This window comes from Canis aureus, chromosome 16, assembly GCF_053574225.1.
Source record: "Canis aureus isolate CA01 chromosome 16, VMU_Caureus_v.1.0, whole genome shotgun sequence".
Lineage (NCBI taxonomy): Eukaryota > Metazoa > Chordata > Mammalia > Carnivora > Canidae > Canis > Canis aureus.
In genome coordinates, this window is record NC_135626.1 from 26,889,499 (window position 1) to 26,906,169 (window position 16,671).

Below are 16,671 nucleotides of genomic sequence, written 5' to 3' on the forward strand. Positions count from 1 at the left end.
GTTCTTACTTGTGCAGTCTCTGCGTGTTCCAGCATTTCTTCGAATTCCTGATACTCTTCATCATCTGGTTCAGCACCTGAGAGGCGAGCTGCCCTTGCCATGAAATATGGAGGCAGCTCTCCAATTGCTGTACCGATACCCTATGTGAAAAAACCAAAATATTCACATGAGATTCTGTTGCCAACACAATGACACTACACAGAACAAATCTATATTTTTCTATATCACCAAAAGCATGATAAGATGTATGTGTTAGGGAGGAAAGCATATACTACATAATCAAGAGCACGTAAGTGTGATTCCTGGCCCTTATATTGATCTATGCAATGTCAGACAAGGTAATATACATTAAAATCTTAGATAATATCTGGTGCATTGCAAACACTAAATGTTAGTTCTCTAGCATCTCTACTTACACTGTTATTTCTGCCAATTTTCCCCTTTTCAAATTTTCAAATGATTTGGTAATGAGTATTCACTAATAGAACTGTTAGATAAAATATTAAAATTTTTTTCAAAAAAATAAAAAATAAAATTTTTTTTTCTGGAAAATCTTCTGGTGTTTAGGGTGTTGCTTTAATCTCAATACAACTTTTTTTTGTGCAGAGTTAAAACTTTTAACAAATCGTGGTCAGGAAGCCCCTTGAAAACTCAACATTAGGACAGATAAATTTTCACCACAGGAAAAAGTGTTTATTTCCTCAGGACATTGAGTGACTCATGTTTCAGTCACTTTGTGGATTCTTGTTTTTGAAGAGAATTTTTTTTTTCAATCAACTCAGGACATAAGGATGAAAACAAGGTAAGAGAATCATGAACTTGATTTGGACTTAAAAGGCTTAAATACAAGATAGATAATAATGTAAAAGGTACACAGTCTCCAGGAAAATTCACAAATTTGAACCATCCTTCTCTGCCTTGAGTCATAGTGAATGAAAAAGCTTTCGTAGTTCTCAGCAGCAATTTTAGGTCTATTTTCTCTGTACTATAACTATGTCCTCAAATGCCTTGAAAAGAATCCCCAAAGAACATTATCAAATTCTAACATTTTGTGCTATATTTTTACACGTGGAATCAACAATCTCCATGTGAAACTTCATTATCCATATGTGAAGCAAGAGTTCTGAAAAAGAATATCCTTAAGCACCAAAAGAATCAGGCTATATATAGAGAGAGAGAGAAAGAGAGAGAGAGAGAGATGAGAGGGAGGAGAGACATATACATTGAAGGACATATGAATAAAACACAAATCATATTTACTAAACAAAAAAAAGTTAACATTAGTCAACTTTGGAGAATATGAGAGAACCAATTTATTATTTAAAAAAAAACAGGTAAAGGGACGCCTGGGTGGCTCAGCAGTTGAGCGTCTGCCTTTGGCTTGGGGCATGATCCCAGGGTCCCGGGATTGAGTCCCACATCAGGCTTCCTTCATGGAACCTGCTTCTCCCTCTACCTGTGTCTCTGCCTCTCTCTTTCTCTCTGTCTCTCATGAATAAATAAATAAAATCTTTAAAAAATAAACATAAATGAATAAAAATTAAAAAACAGATAAAGGCAAAGAATCCATTACTTATCCTGTCTTACCTATATGAAAGATATCTCAGAGTAACCAAATTGGTGAAAAGAAGTTTTTCTTTATAAAAATATTCTAGTCAGAATATTTTTTAAAAATATTTATTTATTCATGACAGACACACACACAAAGAGAAAGAGTGAGAGAGAGAGAGAGAGAGAGAGGCAGAGACACAGGCAGAGGGAGAAGCAGGTTGCATGCAGGAAGCCTGGTGTGGGACTTGATCCCGGGACTCCAGGATCATGCCCCGAGCCAAAGGTGACGGTCAACTGCTGAGCCACCCAGGTGTCCCTAGTCAGAACATTTCTGATGTGGTTGGAATACCCCCAGTATATAACCCCTAATAAAACAATGGACTTGTGTAACAATGGTGCTAATGTCAGAAAAAGAAAGACAATCAGACATTATTATACCTTGTGGTAGAAATACACAAGACTATGAAGTGTATTTTTGTAAAAAAAAAAATTTTTTTTTCAAGCCTCTAATCTATCAACTCACAGGAAACAAAGAGAACAGAACTTTTTTATGTATTTGAACTACACCAATTGGGATACAATCAGTAAAATCCAGATGGTGGGAAACTATATTTGACAAACAACCCAGTATCAATAACAAACAAATTTGAAATGAAAAACAAGGAAATAAACGCAATGAAAAACAAGGAAATAAACGCAATAAAAAAACCTGAACATTAATGGAGTAATGGATTTGAAAAGACTATTCCTAATTTCTCTTGGGTGTGATAATGTTTTTTAAGTCTAAGGTTGATACATTTACAGATGAAATGTGACATGGTATATACGATATGCTTCAAGATAATTGACAACCAAGTGACAAAGGATATAGATAATCAATACTAGTCAGGAATTAGTATTAGCTGAGGTTGGGTGAGATTATTAGATTAATTATATAATTCTCTATACTTAATTTTTTCCCATTACAAAAAATAGGAAGAAAAGTTAATTGCAACATTTTATTCAAAACATGAACTTCTCTTAAAACCTGTTAACTCAAACGTTCAATAGTTCTGAAGGCAATCATATGATTCAAACTCATGACGAAAAAAAAAAACAAACTCATGACGAGTTTCCTTAAAATTAAAAAGGAAGTAATAGTAGATTGAAATAAAATCAAGAGCTGCATACTATCTTATGCAGCTCGGTTGACCATATTTATTGTTACTGTTTAATTCTTCTCATGTTTTCCCACATTATCAAGAAACAAGAAGGGTGATCATAAGTCAATACTTGTTTTTCTATGCAAATAAATAAAAGAAATATAGTCATCTAGACAGGTTCCCCAAAACACATTATATCCTAGAAATAAAAGTTTCTTTAATCAGTTATCTGATACTGAAGTCCTATAATTTCATGATTCTTACAAAACAATTTTATAATTCTTGCAAAATCATAACAAAAAGCCAAAACAGAACTGTGGAACACTAAAAACTGCCAGCCTAGGTTTAATTAAGGGGAAGAAATAACTGGCTTCCTTATTGCAAAACAAAGAGGCAAGTGGTTTTTAGTCAAACGACAATTTAGAATGCTCTTCTTAAAGCCATGTGCTCTATATCAATTGATTACCCTGAAATCTCTGCTTCTTGAATTGGAGAAGAGTTTAACGTGCACAAACATGCAAAAGCAAGAGGGAAATATCTTCTTCAAGTGTCAATTTTATTCAAAGATTTGGGGGAGGAGAAAAGTGAATTTTTATTCTTTTAAAAAGTTTTGTCAAGTGGATTCACAAGTAAATCAGCAGTGTTTTGCTTTTCTACATTGGGAATCATAAGTTTAATAATACAAATCTGGAAAGCAGAAAATTATATATATGCTGACTCTCAGAAATTACGGTAGTTTTGTATAATCTGTGTATTAATAATTTTTAAAAACAAAACATATTCCAATTACAAACATAAATCAGAAGTTAAAAGCAGAAGTTAGGAGGGTAAGCTTGAAACCATTGAGAAATTCAGGGCTCTTACACAGCAATGTTTTAAAAAAACTATTTTACCAATTCTAGTAGAATTATCAAGACTGTTTTGCAAATAAAACAGAAAATTTGCTTCCAGTTTCCCTTGAGGTCAGTTTTAAAATGGCTTCAGGAGGGAATGAAATTCTGACAAATGCTACAGCATGGATAAAACCTGAACACATTACACTGAGTTAAATAACCCAGACATGGAAAACAAGTGTTATGTGATTCCATTTAGATGGGGTGTCTAAGATTAGACATATTCAAAGAGGCAGAAAGTAGAATACAGATTAGTCTCCCTATCCCTTGCTCTAGAATAAATAAATCTTTTAAAAAATGCTTAAAATGGTAAAACTTACATTATGTATATTTTACCACAATAAATATCCTCTAACCATGAACTTAACAAATAATGACCTTAAAAGGTGATGCTTTTTATCTAAAAGTCAACACACATGCTCTTTTTCTCCCTTGCCCTGCTGTCCTGCTTTACTCCTTATCATTCCTAGATCTGAACTGGTACACTGCTTCTTCATGGAAATCCTCCCTGAATCACACACTAGGGGAAATTTTTGTTATACAGTATTCTCCTTCATATTTATATACATAATTTTCCCATGATACTCAATTATACATTTTTTTCATAATTATTTCCCTCACTAGAATGTAAAACTCTGTGAGGATAGAAACTGTTCAGTTCTGTTCACTCTGAATCTAAGGTGCTTGGATATATAATAACTGTTATTGGAATTCAAGAGTAAAAAATTTGTGAAGCCATGCATTGGTGGTACATCTAAACTGGGGAAGATCAAAAGATGCAATGAAAAAAAGTAACTAATGATCAGCAATATCAAACAATTCATTTCCGCTTGTTTCAAAGACCCATAGGAATAATTTCAAACTGAGGGTTAGCCCAAGTCTTTTATCTTATCATTGGAAGTACTTCCTATTTTAATAATTTTACTGATTCAGTACATTTATAATGACAGTGAAGTCTGTAAAGACATTTTACTTTGCTAATAAGTACAAATTAGATAAAAATTTCAAATAAGATATAAATTTTAAATCAAGCAAGACATTCTCTTAAAAAAACAGTTGAATATGAACATAAATGGGATCACATTAATAGAAGGGTAAAGTACAAGAATTAAGACCCACACATTCTAATTAGGTTTCTCAACCTCAGTAGTATGAGCTTTTTTATGACTGGGTTCCATTTAACCATTTTAAAATATAAAACTAAGTGGCATTAACTGCATTCACAATATTGTGCAGCTATCATTATTATTATTTACAGTATTTTTCATCACCCAAACAGAAACTCTGCACCTCTTAAGCATTAACTTCTCATTCCCACAACTCTGGTAACATCAAATCTACTTCTTGTCTCTATGAATTTCACTCTTCTATACAATTCACATAAGTGGAATCATATAATATCTGTCTTTCTATGTAATGGCTTATTTCATTTAACATAATGTTTTCAAGGTTCATCCATATTATAGCACAAATCAAAACTCTATTCCATTTTTTTAAAAGATTTTAAAAATTTATTCATGAGAGAATAAATGAGAGAGGCAGAGACACAGGCAGAGGGAGAAGCAGCCACCATGCAGGAAGCCCAACGTGGGACTTGATCTCAGGTCCCCAGGATCAGGCCCTGGGCTGAAGGCGGTGCTAAACTGCTGAGCCACCCGGGCTGCCCAAAACTCTATTCCTTTTTATGGATGAGTAATATTCAATCATATGTATATACTACCTTTTTTTTCCCTTTCTCTTTTAATTCCCTTCCCTCCCTGCTCCAACTGTCAGAGAAGTACCTAGACATCAAATACAAGGAAGCTCAAAGATCCAACCCAAAATTAGCAGGCTCCTTCCCACAGAAGCCCAAGTCTGGATGCTGGGGTCTCCACTTTGAGCCTGGCAGTAAAAGCTGTTGCAGAATAAGGTACTTCCAGAGGCTAGCAGTATCCTGGCCCAGAGGGCCTTTCTGCAATGGGGCACCCCTAACAAAGCCAGGCTATGTAACAAGTGGTGTTCTTTGGTCAAAGAGCTCCTTCCTATAGGCATTCAGAAACTGAGTGCCATGTAACCTGGAAGAGACCAAGCCTAAGGCCTTAGCTTTGGACAAGATGCCCAAGCAGCAGAAAGCAGCTCCTGGCCAGGCCTTGGCAGTGGATGGTCACCTACATTTTGATAACCCATTTGTCTGCTGAGGGACACTGTGTTGTTTCCACCTTTCTGAAAATGTGAATAATGCTGATGAAAGTGAAGTACAAGTATATATACTTATTATACTGGAGTCCTAGTTTTCAGTTCTTTGTGGGTATCTATGTAGGAGCAGAATTAGAGGAGGATCAAATGGTAAATCTATGTTTTAAATTTTTGAAATTCCACTCAACTCTTTTCTCCAGCAGCTGAATCACTTTACATTCTCCCCAACAATCTACGAGAGTTCCAATCTCTCCACATCCTAACACTTGTTTTCTTTTTAAAGAAATAGCAGCCATCCTAATGTGTGTAAAGGGATATTTCTTTGTGGTTTGGATTTGCACTTCCCCAATGACTAAATGATGCTGACAATCTGTACACTTACTGGCCATTTGTATATCTTCTTTGGAGAAAAGTCTACTCAACTTCTTTGCCCATTTTTAAAATTGGGTTGTTTATCTTTTGTTGCTGATTTGCAGAAGTCCTTCAAAGATTCTGGATATTAAACGTTTATCAGATATATGATTTATGAACATCTTCTCCTATTCTGTAGGGTTGTCTTTTCACTCTCTTATTAATGTCCTTTGATGTATAAGATATTTTAATTTTAGTGAAGTTCAATTTATCTATTTTTTTTTCTTGTTGCCTATGCTTTTGGGGTCATATTTAAGAAACCACTGCTAAATGTGACATCACACAGATTTGTCTCTACATTTTCCTCTAAGAGTTTTATAGTTTTAGTTCATAAATTTAGGTCTTCGAAGCATTTTAATTTTTATGTAAGGCACAAGGTAAGGACGCAAATTCATTCTTTTGCATGTGAATATTGTTTTCCCAGTACCTTTTGTTGAAAGGACTATCTATATAAACGTCGAGAACAAAAGGAACCAATTTAAATATAACTTGATATGTGCTATACTTCATACATCACAAAAAATACTTTCAAAAAAGGAAGTATGAGGAGCACTCAGCCAATTAATATTTATCAACATTCTTGTACTATGTGCAAAGCCTAATGCTGATTGCTGTGAGGATAATAAATTTAAGGAACAATCTATATTTTTTAGCAGCTTAAAATTTGTTTGGGAAAGCAAGCTGCTACACCAGCCAAGTTAACTAATTTTAGGCATGCATGGAGCCAGGCCAAATGAGCTCTTCAGACAATATGAACTATGGGAGCTGGAGGAGGCAATTATCACTGCCAGCTCCAATGGAAGCTTTTCTTTGTTGGCATTAGCGTTAATCCAGCCATGTAAATCATTTGTAAAATAACAGAAGGAAAATAGAAAACCAAAATCTATATACATGATTTCTTTCTAGCATGATCCAAGTATCTTTTGTTATTTTAATAACAATTTTTCATCAAAAGATTAATGGTCAAATTTATGAAACATACACAGCTAGTACAATGATCTTGTTTCCAGTGTTTATAAAAGAGTAACAGGAAATACAATTTTTCCTGTCTTTCACATTCAACAAATTCAACATATGGCATTTTCCTTATAATTCTTTTAAAACAAACATATTAGGTTATAGTATATATACTACAACAGACAAATAACTTATATTAAAATCAAAGACAGGGCAGCCCCAGTGGCGCAGCAGTTTAGCGCCGCCTGCAGCCCAGGGTGTGATCCTGGAGACCCGGGATCGAGTCCCACGTCGGGATCCCTGCATGGAACTGCTTTTCCCTCTGCCTGTGTCTCTGCCTCTCTCTCTCTCTCTGTCTGTCTCTATGAATAAATAAATAAAAATCTTAAAAAAATTCTAAAAAAATAAAAATAAATAAAAAATAAAATTAAAGACAATAGTTTGAAAAAAAAAACACATCAAACATACTTACTAACATTTAAATAAATATATTTGAAAAATCTTCCTCTTCTGTGGGTATGATATTCATGCTCATTTTAGTTAAGATTTTTAAGTGATCTGTTTCATATGTTTTACTTTATAAGACACTGTTAGGGGAAAAAAGTTACCAGGAACATATAACTAAATGAGTCCAAATGATAAAAGAAAGTTTTTAGCATAGGAACTATTTCTCAATGATGCACATTTGAATGAACATAGGCATAAAGAAAAAAGAAAAGAATGCTTTGTAAGGATTAAAATAACCTGCCACTGAACATACAGTCCAAAAGCTTCCCAAAATATATTTAAGCAAACCATAAAAAGAATAACTGGTACAACAAAAAGATCACCATATAGTCTGATATCTCCACTATAGTAAAATTCGGTTTATTAAGAAATAATCTGACCTTACTTTAGTATTATTAACAACTCAGAAAATGAAATAAGCCTCCTAAGAATAAACACAGAGTATCTCAATATAGGAGAGAGACATAAAATGTTTACCAATCTGGGACTGAGATATAGCCACTTGCTATGTGTTTGTCAAATATACAAACATCGGTAAAATTTTGCAAAGTAGTATAGTTGCATTATCTGTACTCCTTTTCCTTCCTGTTGTCTACTTGGCACCCCTTGCTTTGTGGTACCTATGGCTTCATGCCTTCCTTATGAATGTTCTTCATGAATAGGGGAAGCTGTAAAGGGTTTCTCTTACCTGGAAGCAGATAATTGGTGACTTCATGAGTTATCTACTGACTTGCTATGTGGATATATATCTGGACTCAATTTCAATGAAGTACAACAAAGTATCAAGATAGTGAGGTTAATTTTAGACAAAGATGAAAACAGACATCTTACCCACATGCAGGCCTCAATTCTAACTTTTGAGATGATGCTCCATAAAGAAATGGTTCCTTCAATGCCATCTTCATCTGGACAAATAATCTGATCAGGATAGGGTGGTTCAGGGAAATTAACTGAATTGCATTCATAAGCAGCTAATGTAACTGAAGCTATATGTGGACCCTATAAAACAAATAAGAGAAACCTCTGGTGAGAAATATTAAGGAAAAAGGAATTATCAATATACATATCATTTTAACAGTATCTTAATTACTATACATAGAGAAATCTTAGCTTTTATTTATATTAGAAAGAGAGGGAGAGAAGGGGCAGAGGGAGGGGGAGAGAGAGAACCTTAAGCAGGCTCCATATCCAGCATGGAGCCCAATGTGCAGCTCAATCTCATGACCCTGAGAGAGCATGACCTCAGCTGAAATCAAAAGTTGGATGTTCAACTTACTGAGCCACTGAAGTGCCCCCCAAAATCTTAGCTTTTAAAGAACAAGAATCCACCTAACTGGGACGCCTGGGTGGGTCAGCAGTTGAGTGTCTGTCTGCCTTTGGCACAGGGCTTGATCCTGGATTCCTGGGATTGAGTCCCACATTGGGTTCCTTGCATGGAGTCTGCTCCCTCCCTCTGCCTGTGTCTCTGCCTCTCTTTCTGTGTTTCTCATGAATAATTAAATAAAATTAAAAAAAAAAAGAATCTGTCTAAATATTTCAAGTTGCAGTTGGTAATTTGAAAAAAATAATACTTCTCAGAATTTCTTCATGGCTAGCTTTCTTTATTATTTTAAAATTTTATTTATTCATGAGACAGAGAGAGAGGCAGAGACATAGGCAGAGGGAAAAGCAGGCTCCCTGTGGGGAGCCTGATGCGGGATCTGGGGAGCCTGATGTGGGACTCGATTCCAGGACCCTGAGATCACAACCTGAGCCAAAGGCAGACGCTCAACCACTAAGCCACCAGGCATCACAGGCTTGCTTTTTTTAAAAAAATCAGATTTACTGGGGTATAATTTACATATAGTAAGAGTCTGTTTCTTTTAGGTCTATAGTTCAATGAATTTTGACTAATATATTCAACTGTATAACCACAACAAATCAAGATATAGAACATTTCCATTACTACAAAAAGTTCCCTAGTGTCCTTTGGTAGTCAGTCTTCTCCCCCAACACCAGCCCCTAGAAACCATATGATTTCTGGCTTTGTTCTGATTTTATCTATATTCTCAATTGTAAGAATGTTATAGCCTGAGACAAAAAACTTCCTGTGCCCTATTCCTTTTTGCATAATTTGAGAATACCACTTTTTTTACTTAGTTAAAAACAGTTGGTGAAGTAATTACCTCACTTACCTTTCCCAAAGATAATAGAACCTAAAACAAAATAAAGCTGTGGAACCACTATCAGTGAGTGTTTCTTTTCTTTTTAAGATTTTATTTATTTACTTGAGAGAGAGAGTGAGAGAGCACAAGTAGGGAGGAGGGTTAGAGACAGAGGGAGAAACAGACTCCCCACTGAACAAGGAGCCTGATGTGGGGCTCAATCCCAGGATCCTGAGATCATGACCTGAGCCAAATGCAGATGCTTAACCTACTGAGTCACCCAGGAACCCCAGTGAGTTTTTCTTTTAAAGCAAGTTTTTCTATGGTAGCTTTTGTGTTATTTTGTATCTATATTTTGAAATGTTATAAATTAATAATAATCACATAGGTTAAAATGGATTAATATTAGATGTGTGATAAAAGCTTAGATACAATGGTTCCCAAGTGCACATGAATGCCAAGGCAAGGGGCATGCATAAGAACTAATTAAGGAGTTTATTAAAAATATAAATTCCTGGGACATCAGGTCCAAAGTTCAAAATTCTAAATATAATCAAATATGTCAATAAACTCTAACAATAATTTCCAAAGTTCTCATGAGGTGTCAGAGCTAAACCCTGGACATCCTTAACATGTTGCTCTAACACACAGGGGTAAAGCATACTGTAGACACAGTGGCCATAGCATAACTTCTAGAGCTAGATGTTCTGGTTCTGGTTCTGGCCTCTGCCACGTATCTTCTGAGTCTTGCTTTCCTAAGCTATAAAATGGAAATCAAATATCTTCAGAACCTCCATTCTGGGTATATTGTAAGGTTTAAATCAGTCAACTCATAAAAAGTACTCAGCTTAGAATAAGCCCTTAAAATGTACTAGCCATTAGTTATTATGATGAAAAATACTATATCTGTAGAATAAAATTTTATAGAATAATATATTAAAAAATTTTAACACAGTATTATGAATAATATAACATGAAATTATATGTTACATATGTAGAAAATATACATTTTATTCTTTCACACTCTTTCTATACACATACACATAAAGTGGTCTCGGTAGATATGAGAGCCTTTTTAAATTATAAGGTAAAAGAATTTGTGGTTCATGGGCACTCAGTCGTTAAGCATCTTGACTTCAGTTCAGGACGTGATCTTGGGGTTGTGAGATTGAATCCCATGTCAGACTCCACATTCAGTGGGGAGTCTGCTCCCTGCTAAAGATTCTTTCTCCAGGGTGCCTTGGTAGGTCAGTCAGTTCAGCCTCTGCCTTCAGTTCAGGTCATGATCCTGGAATCCCAGGATCAAGCCTTGAATTGGTCTCCCTGCTCACTGGGGAGTCTGCTTCTCCTTCTGTCTCTGTCCCTCCCGCTGCTTGTGCTCTCTCTCGCTCACTCTCTCAAATAAATAAAATCTTTATTTTATTTTTTTAAAACAATTTTTTTAAAGATTTTATTCATTTATTAATGAGAGACTTAGAGAGAGAGGCAGAGACACAGGCAGAGGGAGAAGCAGGCTCCATGCAGGGAGCCTGACGTGGGACTCAATCCTGGGACTCCAGGATCATGCCCCGGGCTGAAGGTGGTGATAAACCGCTGAGCCACGGGGGCTACCCTAAATAAAATCTTTAAAAAGAAAAAGATTCTCTTTCTCCTTCTTCCTCTGTCCCTCCCCCCACACTTGTGTGCTTGTGAGCTCTCAAATAAATAAAGTTTAAAAAAAAAAAGAATTTGTGGTTCAAAGACAAATGTGCACAGGATGCAATAATGAAAATAAAGCATTAAAGAACTATTGCTATCAAGATAAAAAGTGATTTAAAATAAAACTTTCTGTTGCAGATTAATATGAAAAATATATTCATAAATCTAAGCTACATTTCTCCCTATATGCAATTATTTGTTTAAATAAAATCTAAAAAATGAAGTTCTACACTTCGCACTGAATCAATTAATTACTAGTTTTTTCTGGACCAAAAAATTATATGTAAATTTTTAGTCTGTTCCTTTTTTCTTGAGTTTTAATTCACAGAAATCCAAAAACAGTAATATTTACTTTTAAAAAATAAGTATATAAACACTTTTGAGTAGTCATATTTTCCTTAAAAATTATGATTAACCACGAAATTCACAACTGCTTCTTTGAATACTATATGCATAAGAGATATCATAGCTGGGGGAAAAAGGATTAGTTTGTGATTCATTAAAAAAAAATAGTTTAGGAGCACCTGGTTGTCTCAGTCAGTTAAGCATCTGCCTTAAGCTCACGTTGTGATCCCGGAGGAGTCCTGAGAGCAAGTTTCCAAGTCCAGCTAAGCAGGAAGTCTGCTTTTCCCTCCGCCCCTCCCCTGGTGTGTTCTCTCTCAAATAAATAAATAAAATCTTAAAAAAAATAAATTTACAAAAGTTTAAAGTTTGTGGAATCCAAAATAATTGAATTAGTGAAAAATTTCTTACTGTACACATAGCTAAGTATCAGATGCAATTAAAAGAAAAAAAAGTTGTAACTTCCACCTGTGATGTTTGAAAACACAAAGAAAAATGTGATATCAGTAAGTAAAACCAGAAAGTGAAGGGTTTGTCCAAATTACCCTCACACAATTGTCTTCTGTAAGATGTAGGAACTACACCTCAACTCTAGAAATGAACTCTAAGTGAACAAAAATTAAACTGTCCTGGATGCCAAACTAGTAAGATTTCTGGGATGCACAGGAAAGACAAAATTATATTTCTATTCTAGAAATATAATAAAGTATGTACCTCAACAGATCAAACACATTATCCAACAAGATAAAAGACTTATTCATAGTTTCAATTTTAAGTAATTCTAAAAAGGGAAAATTTCAGCAATCTGATGAGAATTTTTCCCCTAAAGAAAGGACAGTTCATTCACACAACTAAACTGATATATACTTTCCATAACCACACTAATAAGTCATGATTACTCAGCCTTAGAGGCAGATGTGGTGGTTCCCAGCAAAATGGACACAAATAACTCTGCTTCTTGTCCTTTGTTCATTCTCAAGAGTCCATTTAGCCTGTACCTTGACATTTTAGTTTAAACTATGCTAACTATAAGAAACTTCAAAAGTTCTTTTCAACATTTAGGCTGGTGGTTCCTAAATATAATTGAATTGACTAAAATAAATATTAGTTTACATGAAAAATCCAAACACCGAAACTAAAAAATGGCTTTAAAATAATTTTAAAGGTTAAACATATTCAAACTACCTTTTAAATTTATTTTCAAAATCTACAAATATGCAGGTATTGGTATGTATGGGTTAGATGTCCTGGTCTTTGGTTAGGGGCTTTCTGCTTCAGATCATGAAGTGGTACGGACTTTTACATCTACAATAATCTAGAAAACTAGATAAAACCTATGAAATAATTCTTTTCAGGCACTGTACCACAGTACTTGATTTCTGACTGCTGAGAGAAGGGATACAAATGAGGAACCCCTATGATGGCTCTGGTTTTATATCTGTAGACACATTCCATGTCAATAACAAAATCCAAAGAGAAACAGCCCCAGCAAAGCATGGTGATCTTGGGGTACCTGGCTGGCTCAGTCTGAAGAGCACAAACTCTTCATCTCAGGGTCGTGAGTTTGAGCCCCATGTTGGGTATATAATAATAAATAAACTTAAAAAAAAAAAAAAAGGTCTTGGTTAGTTCAGAAGTAAATCTGAGTTCAGGCAGGCTGAATAGTTGAAATCTATGGGACAGAATACTGATGAAGAGGGAGCTATGTAGAGAAAGAACTCTAGAAATATGCACAATGTCCCTGTGAGACTTTGACATACAAAGCTACATTGCAGGCCAGGGTCAGATTCCATTAGGCTAGGCAAAGTACAAGTAGTCGGAAAACAACTAACAAGGAATTGTTAATTAAACAGTTCCTAGAGTCCACACAGGACTAGGAAACACTTATACTTCAATAAGCTAGAATGGAGACTCAGCATTCAGGGAAGACTTAGAAAAAGCCTAGAGTATAGTTACTCCAGATAGGCTCTAACATGTTTTTCCTTTAAAAAAAAAAAAAAAAAAAAAAAAGCCCTTAAACAGATCAAGCTGATCCATAGGTAACTGCCCACCAAAACAAAGAAATTGACACTCTGCAAACGAAGACAACAAAATCCATATAATCAACAATTTAATATATGCCCAGCATCCAATAAGGAACAACTAGATCTGTGAAGCACAAAAATATGACCCATAACCAAAGAAACATTAGTCAATAGCAACAAAAATGTCAGAGATAATGGAATTAGCAGACAAGAACCTAAAAACAGTAAGTATAAAAGTGTTCAAGGATTTAAAGCAGTAATCTTGGCAAACTTTAAACTATGGGCCAAATTTGACTCACACCAGTTTTATAAAGAAAGTTTCAAATACAGCCATGTGCATCCATTTACCTATTGTATCTGGCTAATACTGTGCTACGATAGCAAAACTGAATAGCTTTGAAAGACTCTGTAGTCCACAAAATCTAAAATATTTACTACATGGCCCTTTACAGAAAAAGTTTGTTGATACCTGATTTAAAGGAAAACATAAACACATGAGGGAAGAAATAAAGTATAAAAAATTGAACTAGTAGGGCTGAAAATATAATACCTGAATAGAAAAATTCATTGGCTAGATTGTCAATAGGTTAGATACTGCAAAAGAAAATATTAGAGAACTTGAAGACAGGGCAATAGAAAGTGTCCAACCTAAAGGATACAGAGAGTAAAGTGTATGAAAGAAATAAACCTCAGCAATCTGTGGAATAATACCAACCAGTCTACTATACATGTAACTGGAATCCCAGAAAGAGAGAAGAAGGTATGTGTTGGTGAAGAGGAGTGTGTGCAGGAAAATACCAATCCATCCATTCACAAAGCTAAGAAAGAAACTCAATAAACCTCAGTCTAAACAAATATGAAGAAAATAAAACAAATAACCATAATCATAATATGATCAAATTGCTATAACTCAATAATGATGAGAAAATCTTAAAAGCAATTGGAGGGGTAAAGATAAATTATCTACAGAGAAACATAGATAAGACTTCATATCAGAATAATGCAAACCAAAAGACAATGGAATTACTTCTCTGAAATACTGAGAGAAAAAAAAAATCTAGAATCCAGGGAAAATATACTTCAAAAGAGAAGATAACATAAAGACATTTTCAGATAAACAAAAGCCAAAAAAATTAGTTTTACCAGATTTGCACTGTAACAAACATTAAAGGAAGTTCTCAGATAGAAGAAAAGTGATACCGGGGATCCCTGGGTGGTGCAGCAGTTTGGCGCCTGCCTTTGGCCCAGGGCGCGATCCTGGAGACCCGGGATCGAATCCCACGTCGGGCTCCCGGTGCATGGAGCCTGCTTCTCCCTCTGCCTATGTCTCTGCCTGTGTCTCTCTCTCTCTCTCTCTCTCTGTGTGTGTGTGTGTGTGACTATCATAAATAAATAAAATTAAAAAAAAAACTTTAAAAGTGATATCAGATGAAAAATTTAAAGTACACAGAGGAGTAAAGAGTACTGAAATATAAAAGACCTTTCGTTCTCATTAAAATCTCTTCAAAAATATCATTGTCTGAAGTAAAAACTATGGGGGCACCTGGTTAGCTCAGTTGGTTAAATGTCTGCCTTCGGCCCAGGACATGATCCCAGGGTCCTGGGATCAAGAACCACATCAGGTTCCCTGCTCAACAGAGACTCTGCTTCTCCCTCTCCCTTTGCCCCTCCCTCCTGCACTTACATCCCCCCTCTCTCTCTCTCTCTCTCTCTAAAATAAATAATATCTTAAAAAAAAAAAACTATGGCACATGTAGAAGTAAAATATATGACAACACCATAGAGTATGGGAGGGAGAAACGGGAATATACTATTGCAAAGCAGTTATATTATATATACTAAAAAAATGCTCAATCCAAAAAAAGGTAGGAAAAGAAGAATAAAAAATAAGTGGGACAAATGGTTTGAGGTTACATTTAAACCCAACCATATTGAGAACTACATTAATTATAAGTGGACCAAACATACAAATGAAAAGGCAGAGTGTCAGATTGGATTAAAACAAGACCTCAGTACTTGTCATCTATAAGAAGCCCACCATTACAGCACAAAACATCCCCAATTACAGCTGGAAATGTCAATATTCTTCTTAGTTGATAGAACAATTAAATTGACAACCAGTATGGATATAGAACATTTGAACAATATGGAACACACCACTTAAAGCCAAAAGCCATTTTCTTTTCAAGAACACATGGAACATTCATCAAGATAGACCATGTGATGTGATACAAAATGAGTGCATTTAAAAGGATGTGCCGTGTGGCAAGGTAAAGATCAATACAAGGAGCACTACCCAAGGAAAAGTGGCAAATGAAGATCCTTGTAGGTTAATTTCTCCAGTAAAAGTCAGTATCCTTTAACCTATAAGGTGGTAATCAAAGAAGCTAAATAGCCAAATCTAGCCCAGACTGTTACTCCCCAGCAAAGTAAGCTCTATATGTTTCCTAGAGACCAACTCACAGTTACATTCATTGACTTTATTCATAACTCCTGAGAATTCCTAATTACTGCCAATAGAAGTTCCTGTTAATATTAAGAAAGGAATTTTATGATTGTAATGAACAGTTACACTCATCAAAAAGGCAGGTTTTAGGTCGTTTTTTTTTTTTTTAAAGTAATTCAGTATAGTCATTCTAAGTGAAGTCACCTCAATAAGATCAGCTATTTGCGATCTATCAGACATCTGGTTTTGCTTCAGTTCAAAGGCTCATATATCTATCTAGTCTCATGAGATGTATTACATTATATTTTCCAAAATTTTGATCATGGAATAATTTGCCTTGTCCAAGATAAACGATGCTTGCTTGGCCAGGGAATGCTATGT

At 35.1% G+C, this 16,671-nt stretch overlaps 1 protein-coding gene across 7 annotated transcripts in view; it reads right to left on the minus strand.

The window, feature by feature from the left end:
- Positions 1–16,671, minus strand: part of VMP1 (vacuole membrane protein 1) — a 144,559-nt gene that overhangs the window by 80,593 nt on the left and 47,295 nt on the right. For all 7 annotated transcript variants that reach the window (XM_077852419.1, XM_077852420.1, XM_077852423.1 and 4 more), the window contains 2 exons: positions 8,468–8,635; positions 9–140 (listed from right to left, as the gene is read on the minus strand). In XM_077852419.1, the coding sequence (XP_077708545.1) occupies positions 9–140; positions 8,468–8,635 (300 nt within the window). The remainder of the gene's footprint in view (positions 1–8; positions 141–8,467; positions 8,636–16,671) is intronic.